At 34.0% G+C, this 24,480-nt stretch overlaps 7 protein-coding genes across 7 annotated transcripts; 5 read left to right on the top strand and 2 right to left on the bottom strand.

Annotated features, from left to right (window-relative positions):
- Positions 1-3,846: 3,846 nt before the first annotated feature.
- PHYBLDRAFT_89594 (hypothetical protein) lies at positions 3,847-5,129 on the top strand (the record flags this gene model as incomplete). Its single annotated transcript, XM_018443724.1, has 3 exons — positions 3,847-4,089; positions 4,358-4,645; positions 4,791-5,129. Coding segments are annotated over 3 exons (870 nt in total), but the record flags the coding sequence as incomplete, so codon positions are not given.
- Positions 5,130-6,669: 1,540 nt separating this feature from the next.
- PHYBLDRAFT_170922 (hypothetical protein) lies at positions 6,670-8,677 on the top strand (the record flags this gene model as incomplete). Its single annotated transcript, XM_018436449.1, has 5 exons — positions 6,670-6,757; positions 7,228-7,278; positions 7,929-8,077; positions 8,115-8,388; positions 8,565-8,677. The coding sequence occupies 5 exons, from the start codon at positions 6,670-6,672 to the stop codon at positions 8,675-8,677; spliced, it is 675 nt and encodes a 224-aa protein (XP_018288879.1).
- Positions 8,678-9,708: 1,031 nt separating this feature from the next.
- PHYBLDRAFT_102846 (hypothetical protein) lies at positions 9,709-10,215 on the bottom strand (the record flags this gene model as incomplete). The annotated part of the gene is made up of 2 exons (XM_018427742.1): positions 9,709-9,777; positions 9,868-10,215. Coding segments are annotated over 2 exons (417 nt in total), but the record flags the coding sequence as incomplete, so codon positions are not given.
- A 4,622-nt stretch (positions 10,216-14,837) lies between these two features.
- On the top strand, positions 14,838-16,538 carry PHYBLDRAFT_126265 (hypothetical protein). Its single transcript, XM_018429093.1, has 3 exons — positions 14,838-15,028; positions 15,124-15,624; positions 15,801-16,538. The coding sequence occupies exons 1-3, from the start codon at positions 14,848-14,850 to the stop codon at positions 16,343-16,345; spliced, it is 1,227 nt and encodes a 408-aa protein (XP_018288877.1). The 5' UTR covers positions 14,838-14,847; the 3' UTR covers positions 16,346-16,538.
- A 171-nt stretch (positions 16,539-16,709) lies between these two features.
- PHYBLDRAFT_77593 (hypothetical protein) lies at positions 16,710-17,300 on the bottom strand. Its single transcript, XM_018443275.1, has one exon. The coding sequence runs from the start codon at positions 17,244-17,246 to the stop codon at positions 16,836-16,838; it is 411 nt and encodes a 136-aa protein (XP_018288876.1). The 5' UTR covers positions 17,247-17,300; the 3' UTR covers positions 16,710-16,835.
- A 1,457-nt stretch (positions 17,301-18,757) lies between these two features.
- On the top strand, positions 18,758-19,635 carry PHYBLDRAFT_77594 (TATA-binding related factor). The gene is made up of 3 exons (XM_018443276.1): positions 18,758-19,074; positions 19,205-19,288; positions 19,356-19,635. Exons 1-3 carry the CDS (start codon positions 18,787-18,789, stop codon positions 19,557-19,559), a joined length of 576 nt encoding a protein of 191 aa, XP_018288875.1. The 5' UTR covers positions 18,758-18,786; the 3' UTR covers positions 19,560-19,635.
- Positions 19,636-22,868: 3,233 nt separating this feature from the next.
- On the top strand, positions 22,869-24,268 carry PHYBLDRAFT_170916 (hypothetical protein; the record flags this gene model as incomplete). Its single annotated transcript, XM_018436448.1, has 4 exons — positions 22,869-22,926; positions 23,246-23,536; positions 23,695-23,818; positions 24,250-24,268. 4 exons carry the CDS (start codon positions 22,869-22,871, stop codon positions 24,266-24,268), a joined length of 492 nt encoding a protein of 163 aa, XP_018288874.1.
- Positions 24,269-24,480: the final 212 nt, after the last annotated feature.

The following is a 24,480-nucleotide window of genomic DNA, read 5'->3' as shown; positions in this document are numbered from 1 at the left end:
TTGGCAGAAATATCTTTGTCTATATTTTTTAAAAGAAAATGCATATTCATTTTTGGTTCGGACTGACTGAAAAGTTCAACAAAAAAAGTACAGGCTATTGACTGGTTAATATTCTTCCATTGCCAATTGGATTGGGAAAAAACTCATAGTTTGGATGGAGGAGATGCACCACAGGGTGCAAAGTTATAGAAAAAAAAAGCTTTACAATAAAATATTTTCACCTGGCTTAAAGAAATAATATTATTTTCCTTTGATTTTTATCTAATATGGATTTGAACTAATTTTGAACATTTTTTTTTTTGACCTTTTCAATCTGTCCACACCAACTGTATGCAGATATAATTTTAAGTAATTTTTCTTTTGTAATATTTTTGAAAGTCACATAATTAACCATTTTGGGAACGATTTATAACTCAGCGGGATCGAAAGAAAAGAAAAAGAAGATTAAAATAGGGAGGATTGGTTTGGTTTGGTTTGGTTTGGTTTGTATTGGATTGGGTTGGATTGTCATATATATACATGCGTGTGTGTAGTTAGTAATGAATGTCAAGGGAGCTAGGTTAATAAGAATTCCGGTTGAGAATGAGGTTAAACGAGAAGCTGTGGAAGGTAAATGACTTGAATTTAACCAGTCAAATATATACACATACATAAATACATATATAGTGTAAACTTTGTAACCGAGGAGGATTTTTCTATTGCTATTATTCTTAATGATTATTCTTTTAAGAAAGTACCCAAGTATCTGGTTTTCGTATATATGCATGTGTGTAGGCGCTGTATGGTAGTAAGTTACTAGACAGAAAATTTTAGCTTGAATTGGCTTTTGTAGCTTATATTACAAGAAGTATGTATAGTATGTAATATGTTGTGTTTGCAATATGTGCAGTGTATGTATTAGATGCTTGTCTGTGAGTTACTCCGGGGAAAAATTCTTTTTAATTCGGGAAAGGAAAATCTCATGCCATGGTCTTTATTTGGAAGACAAAAAGAATTAAAGTGTAGGAAGAACAAAGGAAACAAGAATATTAAAGATACATACAATGATTATAAAGGTATTGGCTCTAAATTACTTGGTATATTTAATACTAGATATATTTTTGAGTAGGTAGTATTCTTGTTGAATACTTTAATCCTCTTCTTTATTCTGCAAATTAAAATATATAAATTAATTGATTAGATATGGTGCAGTGAAAGTTGCGATGTCGGAAATAAAAGCGGGATATATTTGTAATCTCAATAGTGATCAAAATTAAAACCAAGTAGCGCGAATATAAATCATTAATCATAAATACCTTACCACGAAAATGAAATATTAATATTAATATTAGTATTAATATTAATATTGTTCTCTTTTGCAAGCCAACCGTACAAATATAAATGTATGACTTTATATTGATGTTTTTAAATCAAGTCATGTCATTTAATGAATGGATACTTATTTTTTTTTATAAAATGTTGTAGAATTTTGTTTATTGTTCTTGTAATTATGACAATGCCTTTTGTTTTGTTTTTCAAGGGTTATACTTTCTAAAAAGGAAGTTTACAACCAGTAAAACAAGGTTCTTCTACAATCATATAAGCAAACTGTAAATTCTGGACTTAAGCAATGCAAGGTTTCTATTTTATGTTTTTTTTTACTCACTCCTTGCTGCTGTATTAAAGCATTGTCTTTTTTGTTTTTAATTAAAAAAAAAACATAAATAAGGATTTTGGATCCCCATGTTTTCATTGGAAGGGGAACCTTTCTTCTTTTTAACCCGTTTATTAACTGACACAAATGCCGCAATTGCATATACAACAGATCGGATCCAAATATATATATATATATATAGTTAAATAAAAAATATTTTGGTATCAAGTATAATGTTCATGAAAATACATCCTTGCATTCTTACATATATATGTATATGTATATTTATCCATAAGACAAAGACAAAGACTAAACGAAAACAATATAAAATTTAATTCGGATTTTTGATCTCAATAAATTTAAGATTCCTTTTTAAATATTTTCAGCTCATGTCGCAAAAAAACTAAAAATTAAAAATAAAAATAAGAAAATAGCCGTGTATTCTTGTGTAACTTTAAACAATTTCTCTATATTTTTTTTATATACGTATATATTTGAAAAGGTCACAGAATTGACCATTTTTGGAATGTTTTTGAACCCAGCGGGATCGAAAAATAAAATAAAATAAAATATATATATATTTGTTTCTATGTATGTATCTTCTGATTATTTGCTCGATTAACTGTTTTTGACAGCAACCATTCGAAAAGAAACTTTCTTTCTATCTACTTCTATCTACTTCTCTCTATTCCTGTATATATATATATATTATATAAATTCAAACTTTTAGAGTTTTGCATGGTAAAATAAATTTTGTTACCTTTTTGCTACAAAAAAAAAAAAAAAAAGAAAAGAAAGGGGGTGGATATTTTTTGTTGTTGCTACTAAATTCTCAAGAGATTCTTTATCTTGCATTTGTCTATAAATAGTTGTATTACAAGAAAGACATCAATTTACATCATATCTATATTATTGTTCTCTTTTTTTCTTTTTCTTTGGGGTGGAAGCTTGAGGAGCTTGTCTATTTGGTTACATATCGAATTGAATTGACTTTATTTGAGACAAGGAGGAGAATAGGAGAAAAGAAGATGAGGATGAAAAGGGGAAGGGGACTCATCTTTCAATTGACATTTTGTTTCTAGGAACAATAATGGTACTAGTAGCAATGCCACACTTATTGGTTGTTATTATTTTAAAACAAGAAAAAACCTGTATCTAAATTGATCAGAATTTCAAATATATAAAATATATACAGCATGTCTTATATTATAATATTAAGTAATGTAAAATGTTGAAAGACATGCTCGAGACTTTGAAATATTTTTATTTTATTTTATTTATATATATTTTTGATCAAAAAAAAAATGCTATAAAATATATTCAAAAGGGTTTTTATAAGCCAGGTGGAATATCATATAGCCTATACAGAATAAAGCCAAAAAATAAATAAATAAATAAAACAAACCCTAAGCCTAAAAGGCCAGTATATAATATAGTATATGTCTTTAGTTTTTATAATACTAATATACAGTAAAGATTATTTAAGTTTATATATATATATATATATATATATATTCTCTTTTAAGCATGGTAAACACTCCGGTTTATCCATGACGGACATTGAATTAGAATCCATATTAAATTTAGACTCTGCCTGCCTGCCTGCCTGCCTGCCTGTCTGTCTGTTTGTCTACCTGTCGGCTTGCTTGTTTGCCTGTCTGTCTTACTATCTCTGTATAATCTGTATAATCTGTCTTTAATATCTATAGTGTGTGTTTCTTAATTTTATTTTTATTTTTATTTTTTTATTTTTATTTTTATTTTTTTATTTTCTTTTATTTTATTCTTATTTATTTATTTTTCTATTCCTTCTTCTTGCTTCTTGCTTCTTGCTTCTTTAAACTATTACTTTATTTTATTATTTACATGACAGTAAATATTCAACAACGCTTAGGAACAGACGGGAAAATGAAGAAGAGGATGCCTTTAAAGAAGCCCAGTCCAAAAAAGACTTTCCCGACATTCAAGGAAATGGGCAAACATCTTGCAAAGAACCAAATCGGTAATTGCAAACCCTCCCCTCCCCTCCCATGCATACACTCTTTCTATTTCTACTACTATTATTATCAGTCATTATCATCGTAATCGTACTCGTAATCGTCATCATAAATTTCATCCTTAATGTCATTATCAACTTACTTATATTATCATATTTAGAAATACCGGCTCAGTTTATGGCTGTAATTCTGGCTGGATACTTTCTTGGTATTCCTTTGTTTGAAAAGTTTCTGTTTGTCTCAAACCAGAGACCGAGCGGGTTATTCGAAAAGTCAGGGTGGGACCTTACATTCTTGCTGTTCTATGTCGCTTTCTTCACTGCTGCCCGTGCAATTGCGATCAACCACATCCTCATCCCATATGCAATCCGTAAGAATGTACCTCGAAACAAGCATGAACGGTTTGCAGAACAAATCTGGTCTTTTGTGTATTATAGTATAAGCTTTACTTTTGGAATGGTAAGCGTTGTATACATTATTATCATTTTCGATTCAGAGGCTTTTTTTTTTCTTTTCTTTCTTTCTTATTTGGCTAGGAAAAGGGGATTTTTTTGGGGGGTGGAGGGGAGGAAATACCTTATTATGTCTGATCCACACATTTTGTGGTCTGTGTCTCTTGTGTCTCTTGTGTCTGTCTGTGTGTCCGTGTGTGTGTGTGTGTGTGTGTGTGTTTTGTTATACCTTTTATACTTAATATTCTTATGTATATATTTATTTTATATTGTAGTGTGTTATGTATGGATCTCCTTGGTGGTTTGATTCGTCCTACTTCTGGCGCTTCTACCCTGTTACAGAATCATCGATGGCTCTCAAATACTATTATCTATTGCAATTTGCATTTTGGGTTCAGCAGATCTTTGTCCTTCAAATCGAGGCGCCGCGTAAAGACTATCGAGAGTTGGTCGCTCACCACATTGCGACCATTATTTTGATTGGGTTCAGTTACCTTTTTAACTTTTTACGCATTGGAAACGCTGTATTTGTGTGTATGGATCTTCCGGATGCTCTACTTGCAGTAAGTCATACAGAAAAGAAAAGAATAAGCCAAGCTACTATCAGTACATGTGTTTTTAAATTTTTAAATTTTTAATTTTTTAATTAATTGATTGATTGATTGATTGATTAATTATAATGATTCTCTTCTTCTTCTTCTTTACTAGTTGGCAAAGGCATTGAACTATGTTTCTCCCGGCCCATTGTGCAATGGAACATTTGTATTGATGTTGATCTCTTGGATGTACACTCGTGTCTATGTCTACGGATACATCGTTCTCTCGACCCTCATCGAACCAGATCTGTATGTCGCAGAATTCAAACTTGATCCACTCCAGGGCCACTTTTATCCCTACATCCTCAAGTACCTCATGTTCCTCACCATGGCCTTTCTGTACGCTCTCATTCTGTTCTGGACTGCCATGATCTTCAAGGTTCTCTACAAGATGGCATTCTCAACCGAAGTTCGAGATGTTCGCTCGGATGATGAAGGTGAAGGTGAAGATGAAGATGAAGAAGTGGAAGGAAAAACTACTGGAAGGTAAGGCAGAGTAGAGAGAGAGTGTGTGTGTTTTTGGGTGTCGAATGAAAAAGTGAGAGAGTCTTTGAGAAAAAATGGATTTGGAGGTGGTTTTTGGAATATTTTTAAGTAAATGTTCTAATACAAAATCCCCCAAAAAAATGTCTATTTTGTATGTATAGAATTGTTGGTTCTAAAAAACAGTCCATAACAACAACCCGCCGTACCATCAGAGCCACAAAGACATCAAAGTAGAAGGATTTATTTGGATTTTAGAGGAATCCCAAAAAAAAAGAGAGAAAGGGAAAGTTGATTAGAAAATTGCGTTTTTTTTTTACTTATAATAATAATAATAATATACTACTACTAATAACAATAACAATAATCATATTCATCATCATCATAATAAATAATACATACACCATTATATATATGAACATTAAAATGAATGTGTTTATGCATATTTTATATACATACATTACTTAATAAGGCTGACTGATTGATTGGCTGATTGAATATATTGGTTGCATTGTGGATAAGATCAATTAATGGCTACCAAGTGTATAGCCAGGTATATAGTATCAAATAATACAATCCCCTCTTGATCAGGTTTGTCTTTATAAACATTATAATTTTTTTTTAAAAAAAAAGCAAAAGGAACTTTATAGTCAACTGTCTATGTATCTATAGATACAAAGTTATCAGTTTATTAATCGATTGATAGTGCTATTATACTTCTTTTAATTGATCAAGTTTAAAGAATAAAAACATAACAAGAAAGTCATGTATATATATATATATATATTGGTGTATTTGTACCGAAACTGAATGCCTGTACGTATGTATGAGTGAGTGTGATAATAATGAACTAACTACTAATTATGATGTGTCGAGTGAAGAGTATGCCCGACCCGGAATAGTCCGAGGTAAATTATATCACTATTTCCTCTTAACATTTGGATTTTTTGAAGCTTATTTAGTATAGGCAAGGCAATATATTAAAGAATAAAAAAAAGAGGTCAAATCATTGTTCTGATGAGAAGGTTAAATTTACGGTGTATAGATTGAGTAGAGTAGGGTCTACCTGAATAAAGAACAAAAAAATTTACTTGTCGTCTCCAACAGCAGTGAAGGATACTAAAGTCTGACATCTCAGTTGAGGAGTTCGATTGATTTTACTGTTACAGAAAATGTTGAGCCCATTATTTTACCTGAATATGCACCCTATCCAAGCTAGCAAACAAGTTATTCATTCATTCACTCATATTTTAATTTCCATAATTAGGTTTGTACACAAATCGTACGTTTTTTTTTTTTTAAAAAAAAAACACACACACACACACATTTCCTTTATTTAGCTATTTTATATTATTAAATATAGGCTTCTTTAACAATAAGAAATATATATATATATATATATATGTAAAGTATGAATATAATTGAAGAATTTAAAGACTCAATGATAGCGTGTATAATATAGTATAGTATAGTATAGTATAGTATAGTATAGTATAGTATAGTATAGTATGGTAAATACAATATGGTGTTTGGGTGATTTGGTAATTAAGTCGGATACAAGTACTACTCTAAAACCGTTGTCCAGTGACAAGATAAGTAATTAATAAAATAAAGATAAAAAAAACGAGAAAGTAAATATAGTTTTTTTTTGTTCTCGAGTAAAGACAGAGAGGAAAGGCTTGAAGATGATTGGTGTAATGCACTAACATCAATTGAAACAACTCCAAAATCACCAAAAGCAAACCACAGCCCGAACTACACTGCTTTTTGACCTTTCTCTCTCTCTCTCTACATATCTTTATTAGTGTGTGAGTGTGTGTGTGTGTGTGTGTGTGTGTGTGTGTGTGAGAACGTAGATCAATAGATCAATAGATCAATAGATCAATAGACCTATCAATGAATCTAACATTCTTTTTATTTTATTTTACTCCCTATTGTTATTATCATCGTGTGTGTGTATGTGTGGCTCTGTAGTGAAGAATAGCTTATAAACGTATGTATGTTTAAATATGTATATATCTTAAAAATAATTAATATATACTGGGTCTCCTTTATTAATCATAAAGGCACCAAACGATTCAAGGCAATTCATGTCTATCTTCCCTTAATTAAAGAAAGTAATAAAATATATCGACTTTCTCTTTTATTTTTTTGTACGAGTGTCTTAAGATCGCCAATCCCAGATCAATTGCTTCAAATTGTGTGACAAAAGATCATTTCCTCATATTCTTTTGGGAGGAATCGGAAGCAGATAATGCATTTGTCCTACAGTCAGGGCACACCTTTTTTTTATATATTTGTGTATTTGTGTATTTGTGTGTATTTCTTGGCTGCCCAATTGACTGCCCAATTGACTGACCATTATACAGCAGAATGATTCCAAAAACTTTTATGAATACTACCAACGCACACAGTATGTGACCTTTAGAATTGAAATTTGAGAAAAAATAAAGTTAGGAGAACATTACGGACAGCCTGGCAGGACAGCCTGAAAGTATGCAACGTCACTCATAATTAGTATTTTTTTGGCTGAGGGTCAAACTTTGCAGTAATCTTATGGGAACAACTTTTCCTGGTGGGGCACAACGTTTCTATCTAACCGGACTAATTAATTCTGACCACCTCTCTTTGGCCCAATGTCCTTTTCTAATCCTTCAGGGCAAAATCAGATGTCTTGAAATTAATACAATATATTCAATTAGTAACCCTATATTTAGACTTGACAATAAAGAAATAATAATTAATAGCAAATACACTATATCAATAGCCAGTTATGTAGAGGATCATAAGAGGTTGTTGTCATTAAAGTGTAGTGCAATCTCGCTAGATATCTTACTATCTATTGGCCTTTTTATGCGTACAATGTCTCTCTCTTTCTTTCACCTAAATATTCCCAGAGTTCAGCAGCACCGGCTGGTATTAATTATCGTAGTAATATTGAAACCTTGGGTAGGAAGGGGGAGCTGTCAAAGATAAATTCCCAGTGCGTACGCAAAATGGTATGAGCCGTGATGGACGCAATCGCAATCTGAAGAGAAGAGTAAACGGAAGGAAAAGGCCGAGTAATAGTGAGAAACTAGATAACATCAGAAATAGACCAATACAGACACAGTTACTGCAATACCAACGTCCATACAGGAAAATTGCGAGGGCAGGAAAAGACGAAATGTCGGAGAGAGTCTACCATAGAGAGAACCTACAAGAGGTATCTTCAAGCGACTCCCAAGGTAAGTGAAGTCGACAATATCCTCCAACTTTGTAAGTAATTTAGAGACTTGCAAATTGTACAATTTGTGAATGCAATATTTGGAGTAGATATGCAAACATACACAGATTATGAAAATCAATGTGTATTTGTGCAAAGGATATCTTTGGAATTGTAAAATTGTAACATTGTATACAGACAAGCTCAAATTGGAATCTGATTTTATCACTTCTAAACAAAAGGCGTGCATAGTCATCATAGACTATGCTGGTCTCTCCACTGACCCAGTAAACAAACATTCAACAAATTAATAATTTTTTTGTCTTTTGTCTGCAGAAGGAGACTGTGTAATCAAATAAATAAATAAATAAATAAAAGAGGGTCTGTACTGATTAAAATAATAGCAGTAGTAATTATGATAACCTTGTTTGTTTTTAATGTGTATTTAATTCGTTCATTCTTTTCATTAATATTAATATTTTCTTGAAAAATTAAAATAAAAAAAAAGGGAGGGGGGATTCAATCACTTTGATTCTTGTAAAAAATAATAATAATAACAATATAGAAATACATGAAAAGAAAGTTTGACATGAAGAAAATAAAAAATCAAAAAAATAAAAAAAAAAAAAAGTATAAAAGTAAATAAGTAAATAAATAGATTAAAAAGGTTGTGGGCATTAAAAATCAACCAGACTCAATTATTGGAAGAAAAGAAGAAGGGGAAGCGAAGGAAGGAAAGAAGAAAAGCGGACAGAGAACAAGGGACAAAAAAAAAGGGGGGAGCGAACGAGGGGTAAAACAGGGTGCGCGGACCAAAAATAATAACTAAATTTTTCAAAGTTTGAAAGCGAGATAGAGAAAGCGCACACGCGTGTGTGTTGTTGTGTGTGTGAATTTGGGAGGTGATATATATATGTATGTATGTATGTATGTATGTTTGTGTGGAGGGGAGGGAATTAAATTAAAGAGACAACAGGGCAGCAGAGATCAGCATGCCTGCAGCAGTGTAAAAAGCGGGACGAATGGCTCCAGCACCAGACTCGGGAATTGACTGAGCAGTAACAGACTTGTCAGCAAGGTTTTCAGAGACAGATGAGGATCCCTTTGATACAGAGGAAGATACAGCGTGAGAAGAGGCAGCGACAGGAGCACTAGAAGAGATGGCGACAGGAGCGCTAGAAGAGGCAGCAACGCTTGAAGGTGCCTCAGCAAGAGTGGTGGTGGTGACGGCAGGAGCGACAGGTGTGGTAGTGACGACGGGAGCAGAAGTTGTGGCGGCTTCGGGAACAGTAGTGGTGGTTTCAGCAGGTGTTTCCGAACCGGCAGGGATACCAGGACCACTGTAGTCACCGGGAATGATATGAGCGCAACCCTTCTCGGAAATGCCACGGTTACAAGTCTTGGAATCGTTCTAAAGAAAAGAAAAATAAAAAGAAGATTAATAACAATAACAATGATAGTGATATGATTTAGGTAATGACTCAATATAGTTTATACTTACACAGCATCTCATGCAGTAGGTTCCAATGGTAGGCTCTACAAGGTTGACATAGAACAGCCACCCGGCACACGATGAACCATCGGGAGCCTTGATATCGTACTGTCCACCGTCGTCTGTGACGTTGAGATTACCCTTAATAGGATCGATCTGACCGGTGACCTGAACGTATTCATCGGTGGCAAGGTAGTGGGCGGACAGGATAAAGTTGTCGTTGAGCTTACCGGCATTGGTAGCCTTTGGTGCTTTTCCGATACAGAATGCCTCTGCGTTCCACTCAGTGTCAGCGATGTTGCGGTTGACCGAATCAGCGGGGGGCATGAACAAGCAAAAGTTGCTGGCATCAACGACCTGGGCAATCTGACCAAAGGCGTGGACAGAGGGTGCAATTAAAGACAATGAAGCTACGATGGCGCAAAGACGGATAGAAAGCATTTTTCTTTTTTTGGTGTTGTTGAGTGTGTTGTTGAGTCTAGGTGGTTTGACTTTCTTAAAAGAGATTGGTAAATAGGTTGGGTAGACCTTTTTTTTTCTTTTTCTTTCTTGATTATTATTGGCTGTATTAGGTTTTTCTTATTACAGTTAAGTAAGCAGATAAAGTTGACAGTGGCTGTAGAAGAAGGAGTTGTAAAAATAATAGTAATGACTCTTCAGAAAACCAATGCAATTAAGAATTTTATATATATAAAGATATTTAAAGAAGAAGAACCAAAAGAAAAATGAGGAGGTAAATAGTTAAAGAGATGCAAAAAAGTACGAGGTTTATATAGCCAAATAAAATAATAAAAAATGGCTGTTTATTTTTATTTTTTGTATGTGGGACGGACTAATGTTACACACCAGTGGACTTGGGTGGCTCGAGTTGGGCACAGACAGCGCTTAATACCCTATAATAACACTACTACTATTGTATATGTATAAAATACAAATTCCTCCCTTTCTTGAACTTCTTTTTCATCTCCTTTTCCTTTACCTTTTTCTGTCATTTTTGTACTAAAATAATAATAATTCTACTTCCCTTGGGATTTAACGACCAAAAATATCTCGCGATTCCTGTACGCTTTTATCTCTCTCTCTCTTTATTTATTTATTTATTTATAGAATTCACTCTCATAATTGCCTTTTTCTTCTTCTTCTTTATTTTTCTTTGGTCTCTCGTTCTTTGTCACCGATATAGTTCTTTAAAAAAATAATAATCCTTATTTATCACTTTCTCCTTCCCCTTTTCCTTTGTCTCCTCTTTTCCCTCACCCCTCTATATATAATAATAAAAGCTTTATCATTGGCAGCTAATACATATATATATATGTATTTATGTACGTAGATTTATTAATAAATATTTTACTATATTCTACTATAGTATATTATATGTATATTTATGAATGTATGTATCTATGCATATGAATTATTTCCGGGTAACCATACAGTACATACTACAAAACAACAATAACAACAGCAGCAAGTAGTTGATAGATAGCCAGACTGAAATATGTCTAGTCAATCTAGTTTTTCTCTTTTATTCTATTCAATTGTATATATAAAGAAGTCTTTCTTGAATTATACATATTTCACCTTTTGGTACCAAAATATAAAAATAAATAAAAAGATGAGGCACTTTTTTTTTTGCTTTTTTTTAATATTCTCCTCCTTCCATTTTTTAATATGTATATTCTATTTTTGTCATAAAAATATATATAATATTCATACATTTACAAGTAAAGCACCGTATAAAGAATTGTAAAGAAGTGTCTAATGTTTTAGGGATCAAATGAATAACATAATACACAAAGATCATAATAAAAAAAAATCTTTATATTTGTGCCTTGAATACAGCTCATTTGTTTGTGTGGGTAAAATAATAATAATCTTTTTTTTATTTATTACCTTTTGGTATCTGAATTCCTGGACCAAAGTTGGACAGGACACCAAAAGAAAAAAGAGTATGTAGTATATATAATTATCATTATCATTATCTTACTTTTTTTTTAAAGGTCAGATATTGCATGAGCAATTCTTTCCTTCTTTTTATACATTTCTCGGCTAACACCTAAACAGACATACAATGACTCGCTTGTGAGTGATTTATTAGGTATCTTGTATGTTCCTTATGTACTCAGGATGCATAAATAGAATCACTTTTTTTGGGCTGTCGAAACATGTAGATTATGTATAGAGCAAACCAGGTCTAAAGGAAGAAATCGATAAAACAAGAGATAGACTATCAGCTAGAAAGAAGCAATGAACAGGGTATTCAATTAGATAATCTAATAGCTGTTGTGCAATTAGACAGGTACCACAATCATCCTATTGCTCAAAACAACTCCTCCAGCGATACTCTACTTTCAATATTAACCAAAATATTTATTCATCTATCTTGATTCGCTCTGATTTGATCTTTATAAAACTGTACCTTGATTATTTAGTAGGTCGAAACAGGCGCGTTTTTATCTGAATATTTATATTCCATATTTATATTTGTATTCTGTATAAGCTTGGCATTGTGTGTGCTGTGTATTACAAGGATTAAACTCGAGTTGTTGATGTTTCTTATATATATATATATTAGAGTAAGCGAACAGCAGGTAATTTAAAAACTCACCTTCATTCATTTATGTATTCAGATCTTTTTTTTTAATAGTAACATTTGGCGCGATTACAATAACAAAGCTGTTACTATACTATCAGATATTAAATAAAGGCCGTCTCAAAAAATTATGCGTTGTTGTTTATGGTCTGTAGGTTTTTTTTGAACTTGTTTTATAGCTCATATGATTATATTTATATTTATATAAATTCTTTCTATCTATTCACTATATAGAGAATCTAATAGTGTAATAAGAAATGAAAGTAAAAAAAATATAAAGGTTTCAATAGAGACAAGTTAATTGAAACACAAGGTGTGACAAAAATATTTTTATTAATTATCTAAGGGCTCTTACACGTGCAATAACCTAATTTTCCCATTTATTTTTCATTCACTTTGTATTCATACAAATGTATATATATAGATTTTTGTGTTTTCTGTCTTTTTTTTTAAAAAAAAGAATAATAATAATAATAATCGGTAATTCAAGAGCGCTTAAATGATCCTGAATAAATTCATAAACGAATGCATATCCTTAAAGGACAAAGACAACGGTTAATTAAAGCTAAAACTACATGAGCATAATTTTTCATCTGTATATAATACTTGGCCTTTTATTTTAAATAGAACAGTAATGATTTTTGAGTGAGTTTTTGTGATTAAGATATCTTGATACTTAATTATTCAGTCAGGGTCATTCAAACAAAAACAATTTTTTTAAAAAAAGTATGTTCTATATATATAACAGAATCTTTGTGTTTGATGTACAAGGGAAATGTCAGAATATTATTCAATCTGATCAAACCAATCTTTGGTGCTTTAATATACACCATAAAGATCATCACACTGAAAATCAAATGGAATACAGCCAAACCTATGGAATTTGGCATTTATATATAAAATAAAATAAAGTAAAACGCTAATTTTTTTTTTTGGTTACTTTGTGTTAAGACTGATTGTCAGTTCAGGTTAACTAGAGTTAGCAGAGAAAGTTATCTGTATCTAACTGAAGCTTATCTTGTTTTCCATATAGCTCTGACTAACATAGTATTAAAGTAATACAACAACAACAACAACAAAATTACAGTAAAGGGTCTTTTGTATTCACAAAGTTCGTTTTTAAAAAGAAATTCAAATGAACAGCTATTATTTAACTAATATTATAATAAGAGGAATAAAGCAAATATATATATATATATGAGGGGACGTATGTCATTGCGATAATTGACTTTTGGCCAAATGTGTTCTAGGTATTATGATAACATAGGTAGGTATTGACTTGATGAGCTCGTTAGAAAAGCTGTACCGATACAATTTATTCCGATAAAACCATTATTTTCTAATATACACTTTTAATGGCATTGCTAAATGAACCGTGATATGGACAAAGTCGAACAAAAAATTGAAAGTTGCGTCTACCTCGGTTCATTAGTACGCTTAAACCACGGTTCTTTATTCCGGCTAAATCCCAGTTATTTGGCCCGCTTCTAGCCCGGTTCATTTGCCCAGTTCATTAGCCTGATGCATTACAGCCAACGTTCGATATAGTAGGCAGGGTGGGCACTAAACAATTTTGCACCCCATACAACTCTATGCACAATTCTTATTCTTCAACAACATACACACAGAAAGAGAGAGAAAAACATTAGTTGAAAATCTAACATTGCCTTTTGCTGATATCTTTTATTTATTTATTTTATATTAGTCTATAAAGTATATTTCTTTCTTTCAAATATATATAGAATTTGGAACGTTATTTTGTTCTCTAGAATCCATGACTTTTGTAGCCAATATATATATATACGTGTATTTAGATAAGCTCTCTAAATTGCTTACTATTATCTACAAAATTGTTACAATAGAGATAGAATGATCGCTGGTGTAACAGGGTCAAACAACACAAATACTTTTGTATAGGCAATTAATTAGTAGTCTCTTTAGTGACTGACTGATTATGACTCGAGAAATATAGAAAACGCGCAGTAATGTCAAGGCGTGAGCATGATACCTAAACAAGCAGTTCCCGAAGAACTGTGAACTGATTTTTTCTCTTCTTCTTATTATTATTTTTGGTAAGAGAGAAGAAAAGTTGCTGAGCCATACACACTACTGAGGACTGTGGTTATTGAACGACACGCCCTTGATTCATTAGAAAATGTTGACTTTTGTCCTGTGTCTTAGGCACACAAGGCCTCCATTTTGATTGGCCTTTCTTTTGCCTTCCTCCCTCAGTCCCTCCCCCCCTTTTTTTTTTATGTAACAATCGTTGTGACTGCAACCCTATTTTCTTAAGATTCCTGCCTTTTGGGTTCTTGTCGTGACTGGCTTGGACAAAGCGTATATACCAGGGGAAACTTTCCCGATAGTTCTTTAATATTCCATTCAGCTACTCCATCAGAATGGCATCAACACAAATCGCCCTCGCTTCTATTCTTGATAATGACCTTTACAAGTTCACCATGCAGCATTGCGCTCTGCAGCATTACAAAGATGCTCAGGTTGTATATCAATTCACCAACCGCGAAAAAGAACTTTCTTTAAACCAGGAAGCTTTTAACTGGCTCCAAGAACAAATTACTAGTAAGAGCACACACATAAGACATGTAAAAGATACATTGTCAATTTGCTTATTTAATTAAATAAAATATATGTATATGTATATTTAATACTTTCAGGTATGGAGTCTCTTGTGCTTACAGCTGATGAGCGTGATTATATGGCAAGTTTCCCATTTTTCGATCAGAGCTACATAGACTACCTTGCCAAGTTCCGTTTCCGTCCTCAGGAACAAATCCACGCCCAATTTGACGCAAGTACTGAATCTCTCAGTCTGACGATCAAGGGCCTGTGGCACGAAACAATTCTATACGAAGTTCCTCTACTTGCCTTGATTTCTGAGGCCTATTTCCGCTTTGTGGACCGTGATTGGAATTACGATGGCCAGGAAGAACGGGCCAAGGAAAAGACCAGAGCTTTGTTGACCAACGGATGTCACTTTTCTGAGTTTGGCACCCGTAGACGGCGCGATTTCAAGACACATGATATTGTTTTTGGTGCCATTCATGCTGAGCATCAAGCGCTTTTGAAAGAGGATCCTGAAATCAAAGGCGGCGTCACAGGCACAAGCAACGTCCACCTTGCCAAAAAGTACGGTGTCAAAGCAATTGGCACACTTGGTAAAATACGCACAAACAAGCACACACACACACACACACACACATATATATATATACATTTCACATTTTATGCACAAGATTTTCTTTTCAAAAGAAAAGAAGAGGAAAAAAAAAGAATTGGCCACTAAATGTTCAATTTGTTTTTTTTATACTATTATTGCTGTCATCATAATTAGCCCATGAATTCTTTATGGCAGTGTCTGCTCTCGAAGGCATTAAGCATGCCAATCGTACCACACTCAAGCGTTGGTACGAAACTTACCACGGCAACCTTGGCATTGCTCTCACCGATACCTTCACAACCAAAGTATTCCTCCAGGACTTCAACAAGGATCTCGCAGATAAATACATTGCTGTCCGCCAAGATTCTGGGGATGCGATCAAGTTCATCACTACTATTGTGGACCATTACAAGTCTATTGGTGTTGACCCGAGTACAAAGATGATCGTGTTCTCAGACGCATTGGATGTCAAACGCGCTGTTCAGCTTGTTAGCTTGTCGGAGGAGGCAGGAATCAAGGCTAGCTTTGGTATCGGCACTTCGCTGACAAATGATTTCAAGAAGGCCAGTGATCCTACCAAGAAGAGCAAGCCTTTGAACATTGTGATCAAGATGAGCGAGTGCAATGGAAAGCGTGTCATCAAGTTGAGTGACGACGTACTGAAAAATAGTGCTGATGCAGAGACTGTGAGAAAATTCAAAGAGGAGCTAGGCATTTAGATAATATAAGATACATATATAAAATATTTGATAAACAACAATATCCCACACATACACACACACAAAGAGAGAGAGAGGTGTATATTATTTCCTGCTAATAGTAAAATAGACTAAAGAAGAAGAATAAAAAGACAGCGACACCAATAATAATAATATATGATATATCTATACATAAAAGAGCCAATATTTCAATAATACATCAAGCTTATAGAATAGCGTGATCTCACTTGACCACCCGATATTCTAAAATAGTCAATCTCTTGGGCCCAGGTCTGTCAAAGTCCCCACGCCCATCCCAAAGAGAAACCTTGTCTAATGGTATATTTGTCTATATACTTAAAGTCAATTGAATGCTTTCAAGCTTCATGGACAAAATAGAGAGGGGTTTTATTGACAAATTTAAACATAATGAGAAAGAGAAAAAGGATTTTATAATAAAGGGTTGACTCGTGTAGACTGGAAGCAAATGATATATAGTAAGATAGCAAGATCAACTAAGTACATCTTTGTTTTCTCGATTCTTTTTGTTGGCCAAGCGAGACACTCTCGGCTTTCGGCCACCATGAATACCCTTATAGATCTGCTCTCCCCAGTTAAAGCACTCGTTGCAGCCAACCTCTCTGTGGGCAGTGCAGGCAGGCTTTCCGTTGTAGCGAACCCATTTGTGGGAGATAACAAATGGATCGCGGTCATCGCCTTTCCATTTGGTTTCGCGTTCTTCTTTGGTAAGCCTTTCAAGTACATCGCCGATAGTTTCATTGTTGCAATTCCGGTTGTCTGTAGGACACTTGTCACAGACTTCTTTGCCATGGCGTGTACAGAAGATGAACTTGTTGATTGTCACAGTATCAGAGTCAAACTGATTTGTGGTGTCTTCCTCTTTCTCGAATTGAGAGTCCATGATGAATCAATCAAATGATAATAATAATGATAGTAAGAAAGAAATAATAATAATAATAAAAGTCGAATAAACAACGATTCAATCCAGTTTGACACGGTGCCTTTTATATTCATTTTTTTGGTCTATGAGAAAAATGATCTATGATGGCTCTTGGGAGTTTTTGAACCATCACACCACAAAATAAAAAATGCGCCCACACTCATGTCAAAAACAGAACAAAAAAAAAGAGTCCCGAAATTCATGCGGCCAACCATAATAGTTATATGTGAGAAGGGGAGGGGACCTAAACTTAGAATTCAGGTTACAACATTCCAATCTTTCTCACAAAAATAGTTCCAAGAGCATGTATTTGACCTGTCGCCAAAGTCATCATGTCTCACGCCTATGTTACATTTGCAGCTTACAAGTGCCAGACTGCATGAAGAAATCTAGATTTGTTTTTTATCCACTTCTGTCTCATAATTTTTTTTCAGTCAGCTGCTTCCCATTACGATAACCAAAAGGAAAATAAACCAATTTCTTTTTGCTTTATTTTTTTTTCTCATGGTTTTATTCCCAGTCAATATGGACCGGGTTGCCCATCTTGAAACTAAAAGATGTATAGATATAATGAAGGCAAAGACACTAACAAAGAACAAATAAAACAATAAAATATCTCCTTGGAGGATCTTGCGATAGTCTGAGCTGATACTAAACAAACCTGTTCTTGTTAATCATTTCAATGCGTATCAATTAAAAATCCCACGGATTAAAAAGAACTTGGCGCCTGGATTGCTTTGACATTGTGTACCAGTGTGTTTTCAAATGGTATGATTCACACGTCTTTTTCTTTTCTTTTAAAAAAAATGTATCGTGCTAACCCGTCTGGTTTATTTTTTACTGGATAATATATTTATATACATTACATTACATTACACACATACACGTTCAGAGATATACATACATACATACATTCATACAAGCATATAATTTTATTTGGCACGTAATTTATTTAACTGAAAATATATGCATACATTTATACATTTCAGAAAGCCTTTTCAAAGTTCTTTTTTCTTTTTTTTTTTTTTTTTAAAAAAAAAGAGCTTGGTCAAGTAAAATGAGTAAAGCATTTTTTGAACAATTGTTTTCTTCAACCAGATCCTCACTTATTAACATTAATATTTCCAAAATACTTGATACTAACAGTAATAATAAGGTCATAAATCTCTCTTGATCAATTGTTGAGCTTCTACTACTATAACAACAACATCAGTAACTAAAGCGTAGAGAGAGAAAGAGAGAGAAAAAAAAGAAAAAAGAAAAGCCCGTCAGTAGACTTTGAAGTGTCAATTTATGCAAGTCACTAAGCCACGTTTTGCTGCCATTACTTGCTCTCTACTTCAAAGATACTTGTCCGGACCATGGGTGTTACTTGGTGAGTTGGACTTCCCCCTCTTGTCCCCTTCTTTTTTATTATTATCCTCATTACTGCTTTTTACAACACAATTCAGAACGTTAATAAATGTCATAAAGTCTTGTACGATGGAAGAATGCAACCGGCATGCGTGATTTCGCATCTATTGCTGAACATGTTACCAAATCCCTTCAGGGCAAAAACACAGGTCCTTGGTCGCTATCTGTCAAAGTACATCGCGATGTAAATCAGATTATGCGACAGGCAGTAGTAAAAGACAGCCGATTTCTTTATCAAGTGGCTTTAGCACAACAGCCTGGCCAGGTTTACTGCATGGTCGATGGAAGCGTGGTTGTAGAAGCTGAAAAGGAAATGGAGATTATTCTTTCACGATTGAAGAATCTGTGGCAATTGCGTCAAAGTGTGGTTGTTGAGGTAAAGCCACTCTCATCTTGTTCGTGGAGGAGTGTAATGGAAGTAGAAGCTTATTTAATCTATGTATACCCATATCCATACACGTACAAACCTATGCCTGCAAATATTATGTGTGCGTGTGCGTATAAAGGGCACCAGTTATGAAATCGGTGATTTCACCCTCAGAGTTGCAAACATCCTACTAGGCTCAGCCTACAAGGGACTTTTACTAGAGGTAAGAGGAAATAGACCCTGTTATAATAATTTCATAGTAATATATCTTACACTCCTGTCAATCATAGATTGATTATCATCCATGCTCTGCTCCAAACGTAGCCAGCGATTTACTCCGTGAATTTGTCGAAAATATTGTACCTCCTACAGCTCAATTATCTTGTGAATATGAGTATGATTACGAGAGTGTCGGACTGAGTAATCATGAGTTTACTACTGCACATACTGGATATCAATACATGATGTTATTTAGAAATGACGGCTTGCTGTAAAGAAAAAGGCAAACAAAAACAAGAAAAGAAAGGAATCTTCTCCCTTTGATTTATTATATATACATATATACACCTATTTTATATCTTGTTTGTTTGTTTGACATGTAATTTATGCCTGAGTAATCATCGATAAAGAAGAGAGAAAGAGCAGAAGTTTATTACTATTACTATTAATTATGACTGTTTATTGGAACTTCTTTACTTTTCTCTTTCTAAAGAAGTGGAATGAAAAGAAAATAGTGTCAAATTCTTATCTTCTTTAATATTAGAAGATCCTTTTAATAATAATAATAATAATAATAATAATAATAAAAGGAAACACCAAATCAGAATATAATGTAAAAATAATGTTTTAAATAATAATTAAATGAGATATAATTCATGACACCCAAATAAAGCATTCAATGAATGATTATTGACCCTTTAGAAAAAGGCAACGGCAACAAGAGCAGGGACAGCTATAGCAAAAGCAGTCAACTTGAGGGTACCGGCAGCGCTATCAGGGGAGGCAACGTGGGAGGCAGCCAAGGAAGAGGCGGCAGCAGCAGAGCGGGAAGCAATAGCAATTGTGCCAGAAGCAGCGCTGTGAGAGGCGCTGCCAGAGGCGCTACCGGAAGCACTGTGGGAAGCAGCGTGGGAGACGGGGACGGAGGCACTGGCAACGGCACTGGCAACGGCACTTCCAGAAGCAACAGCAGCAGCCGAAGCAGCAGTGGGGGTGGAAGAGGAGGCAGCAACAGAGGCACCGGGGTTGACGTAGAAAGAAGCAGAGAAGACGGACTCACTAGATATAAAATAATAATAATAAAATATTAATGACCATAATAATGCAGGAGCAAATGCTTTTTTTTTTGTTCTTTCTTTCAAGAATATAAACTTACGAAACACCGTTGGCAGTGTAATGGATCTGGAATGCGTACTGGATAGCATTGGAGACGAGGTCAGCGGGGACCTGAAGGACGGAGACACCAAGATAGAGTAAAAAAACGTGTGAGTATATGGTTACACACGATACCCGATAATGGGTTACAGACACGAGAGTAATTTTGATATATGCTAAGAAAAAAAAACAATACTTACAACCCATTCAGCAGTACCAGAGGCACCATCAGCAGTAAAGGTCTTGCCGGTGGGCTGCATGGCAGTGGCAATAGTACCACCAATTACATCAATGGTGACCTGCTCGCTAGCACCGTTAGCCCAGGCTGATAGGAAGATAATTAAAAAAAATGTAAAGTTTAGTATTCGATCACCAGGGTAAAGTTTGTAGTCTAAGTACTGAATAGGTGCATTTCGTTTTTTAGCACTTACTAATCTTTGCACTAAAGAAATAAAATGAACAATGATAAAATTAATAATTGAAACTTTTTTTAACAAAATAAATAAACAATGGTCTACATACGTTTCTCCGGCGGTATAGGAAACACCGGGCAAAGGAGCGGTGATGTAGTAGGGGAGGAGGGAGGACTGTGCAGAGGCCAAAGAGGCGGCAAGGATTGTGAAGAGGGAGACAAAGACGGCCTTCATTTTGGGAAATTTCTCTGAAGAAAGATAGTAAGGAGTGGGTAGGTTGCTGAAGAGGGTGAAGAGATCCCAAGAAGTTGAATGTATGCTTTTTATATAATCAGTTCAGGCGCTGTTTATTCTTGTCACGGCGGTGTAGAACATACCAAAAAAAAGGGACGAAAAATAAGAGCCGGACTCGTCTAAGCATCCCGCTCGTGTACCATTAACCTCTTTTAAGTATCAGTCTTTGCTGGCTGAATACGTCTATGGCGCCCGAATCTTCCGCGTTAATTGGCAAACGGAAGAGGTATATTCAGTTGTATCCGCGGCAATACAGGTCTTCATACATTTATTAATACCTTTTTCATTATTTTTAAGCTTCAAAGTTTATTATGAACTGAATTGATAGTTTGTTAAAGATAGCTTATGCGACATATTTAGTAAGGGTTTTTGGGATTGTTTGTTTTTTTTTCGAGGGTATCAGTGCACTATTAGGAGGAGATCAAATTGTAACTTGTTTTCGCATACAAACTCATTCTGATAGAAATGTGCATCGTTATTACCTTATTTAGTACTTTATACAATCAGCATCTCTTACTTTCTTGTCTGTAAGATCCAGTCAGCACTGCATCAGCTATAGATGTGTTATCTGGATATTGTATTGTATTATATTACATTATATAATATTATAACATTAATTGTGAATTCTGGATATTACTACATTAAATATCAGAATTGGAACCTCAGACTACACAATGGAAGGATATTTTATTTTATTTTATTTTTAGTTTATAAAATATAGATATATATACATATAATTTAGGTTTTATGTATCATTATTTCTTATGGCTGTCAAAATATGCAAACTCAAATATCAGTAATAAAGTATTAGTTTATTATCATTAAATAGTCATATCATATCAATGTATTCATCTTGGCACAAGCAGCTAAAAAATATCTACTGAAATTTTCAAAGGTTGTTTCGGTAACATCGACATGCAATTGTGTATTGAATTTAGTAACTGGCCATATTCTTTTTCTTGTCAGATGAAAAGGATTTTTATCTCGAAATTGATTGGTTGCTGAGGGATTCCCAATTTCTTTAGCCGTTACACTCTAAGAAACGGCAGATTTTAAAGCACCGGCTTGGCAACAATCGTCGATAAGTTGCTCGCCTGGCAACGTTATTTATAAGCCAATAGATGCCTCTTTTTTTTTAGTATTTAGCCATTAGTGTTACCTGTTTAAGCAAATAAGAAGCGTGGATTTTTATAGATTTAAACTTTATTTTAACCAATAGCTTTAGAGAGTACCTTTATACAATGTTGCAATGGCTTTCTTGTACCTATGAGGATCAACATCCTTCTTAAGAAGTTACAAATACTCAAACCAGCAACCCTAAGAGTACAACGTTTCTATATTGCCATACTGATCAGTTGTGCCTATTTGTCCAGAGCCCGACATTTTTTCTCCAATTCTCCAGAGTAAAACGACGTGCTCTGAAATGATGAACATGACGCCGTGTTCAGATTCCAAGAAGATAGTTTCAGTTGCAATACTGAGTTCTACACTTAGCCAAAGCTAGTATACTACCTTGTACTAAAGGAGCCTTATTATGACAAGTATGAATCCTTAGGGACCAGCTATAATTATTTGATCCCTGACAGCAAGTTATCAAATGGTCGAAAAAATCAAAAGTTATCTCCCACCATATAATGTCGTCTTTCATATGAAAATATCGGCTCTCTCCCCTCTAGGCTTAGCTGTCTCCAGCATATCAGCAGCAAAGATTAATAAGAAGTTATGGCTGTTTCAGCGATTGCCAACTGGCTTAATAACCAAAATTCAACATTTTTCCATGGTAATCAACAGTGCTATAGAAAATGAAGATCATTCTTCAGTATCAGCAGCGAATCGCACAGTCCACATATTTGTACATCCCATACAGCCATTTTGCATTTAATAAAGCAAAGCATGCCCAAACAATTGATATTCGACATGATATATACCACGCTTTTATCCGAAAAAGAATACAATTTTGTCCAACAATACATACAAAAACAACGCTTTGAAACAGGAAGATTTTACTAAATGGATGAGTAAAGATGTGTTTTAGGATCCTGTAAAGCGCAGACAGACAAACAAAAATATTCGGAAACGCGATTGCATTTATAACATAGTCAAGTTTAAGTATCATGCTTTTACTTGGGTCGATATCAGCTACATCTATCAATTTCGTGTTATATTTAAAGCGACCCACTTAAAAACTTACATGATTGGATACGCAGGCAAAAATCCAAAGCTAGAAGCATTGTATATAAAGGAAAAAACACAAAAAGATCAGACTTACGAGCTCAAGACAAAACTCTTATGCGAGGATATGCTTGAATCGATTGGTACGCCGGCTTTTGATCCGATAACTTCGCGTGATTATGAACACACAGATATGATGAATCTCGATCATTATAGTGGTAACACGCAAACCATGATACAGAAAAGAAGAAAGTCGGCACACAAAGACATGCTTGTGGCGATTTATTACCGTGTCCTGACGGCTAATGTTGATAATCTACACAATTTCTTCTGAGCCAACAAAAATATTGTCGAGCTCATTGTTGATATTGGACAGACCGCGAAGGTTTACAGCAGGCATGCTATTCTGGACAACGACAGTATTATTCAAGTGTTCAGTGGTCAAAGATGATTCGTTCACTTATCACAAACATGAATCAAAACATTGGGGGTTATCTTATGTAACAGAAGATCTTTCCCATATTGAGGAACAACACCACCACATTCTTTCTTAACGCAATACAAGTAGACCAGTATGACTATATTACGAATAACAGTATAAAATGCTCTTACTCAAGCCAAATATCTTGTCATATTTTGTCACTATATAATATTTAGATGAATATAAAAAGAAAATCACTAGAATTTGTTTTTATCAGTGACAAAGATTTTAGTTTAGTTTTACTTTGAAACTCTATAAGAAAGTAACTATCTGTACATGGTATTTCAAGAAGCACTAACTAGTTATTCCTTTTTTTTTTTGAAGAAATAACCAATTCTTCCATGGCATACACAATGGGCATAAAAAGTATTATGTACTATACATGCTGTATGTGAATGATTTAATTAAACTTATAAACCTAATATTATATATATATATATAATATTAAAGACGTATGCTAATACTTTAATATTACCAAAAGTTATCCTCTTAAAATTAAATGCCCTATAAACAATTAAATGAGAAGAAATGGCAAAACTTGATTTTTTAAGAAGCCTTGTAAAAAAAACGAGGTGCAGAATAAAGTAAAATAAAAAAAAGCACGCCTCTTTTAATTTGGCTGTTTATTTTTAATAAAGGTCTCGCACAAAGGATATAAATGTAAATATACAATTGAAAATT

This window comes from Phycomyces blakesleeanus, assembly GCF_001638985.1.
Source record: "Phycomyces blakesleeanus NRRL 1555(-) unplaced genomic scaffold PHYBLscaffold_17, whole genome shotgun sequence".
NCBI lineage: Eukaryota > Fungi > Mucoromycota > Mucoromycetes > Mucorales > Phycomycetaceae > Phycomyces > Phycomyces blakesleeanus.
The sequence above is the reverse complement of the archived record's forward strand: the minus strand, read 5'-3'. Positions and strand labels throughout refer to the sequence as shown.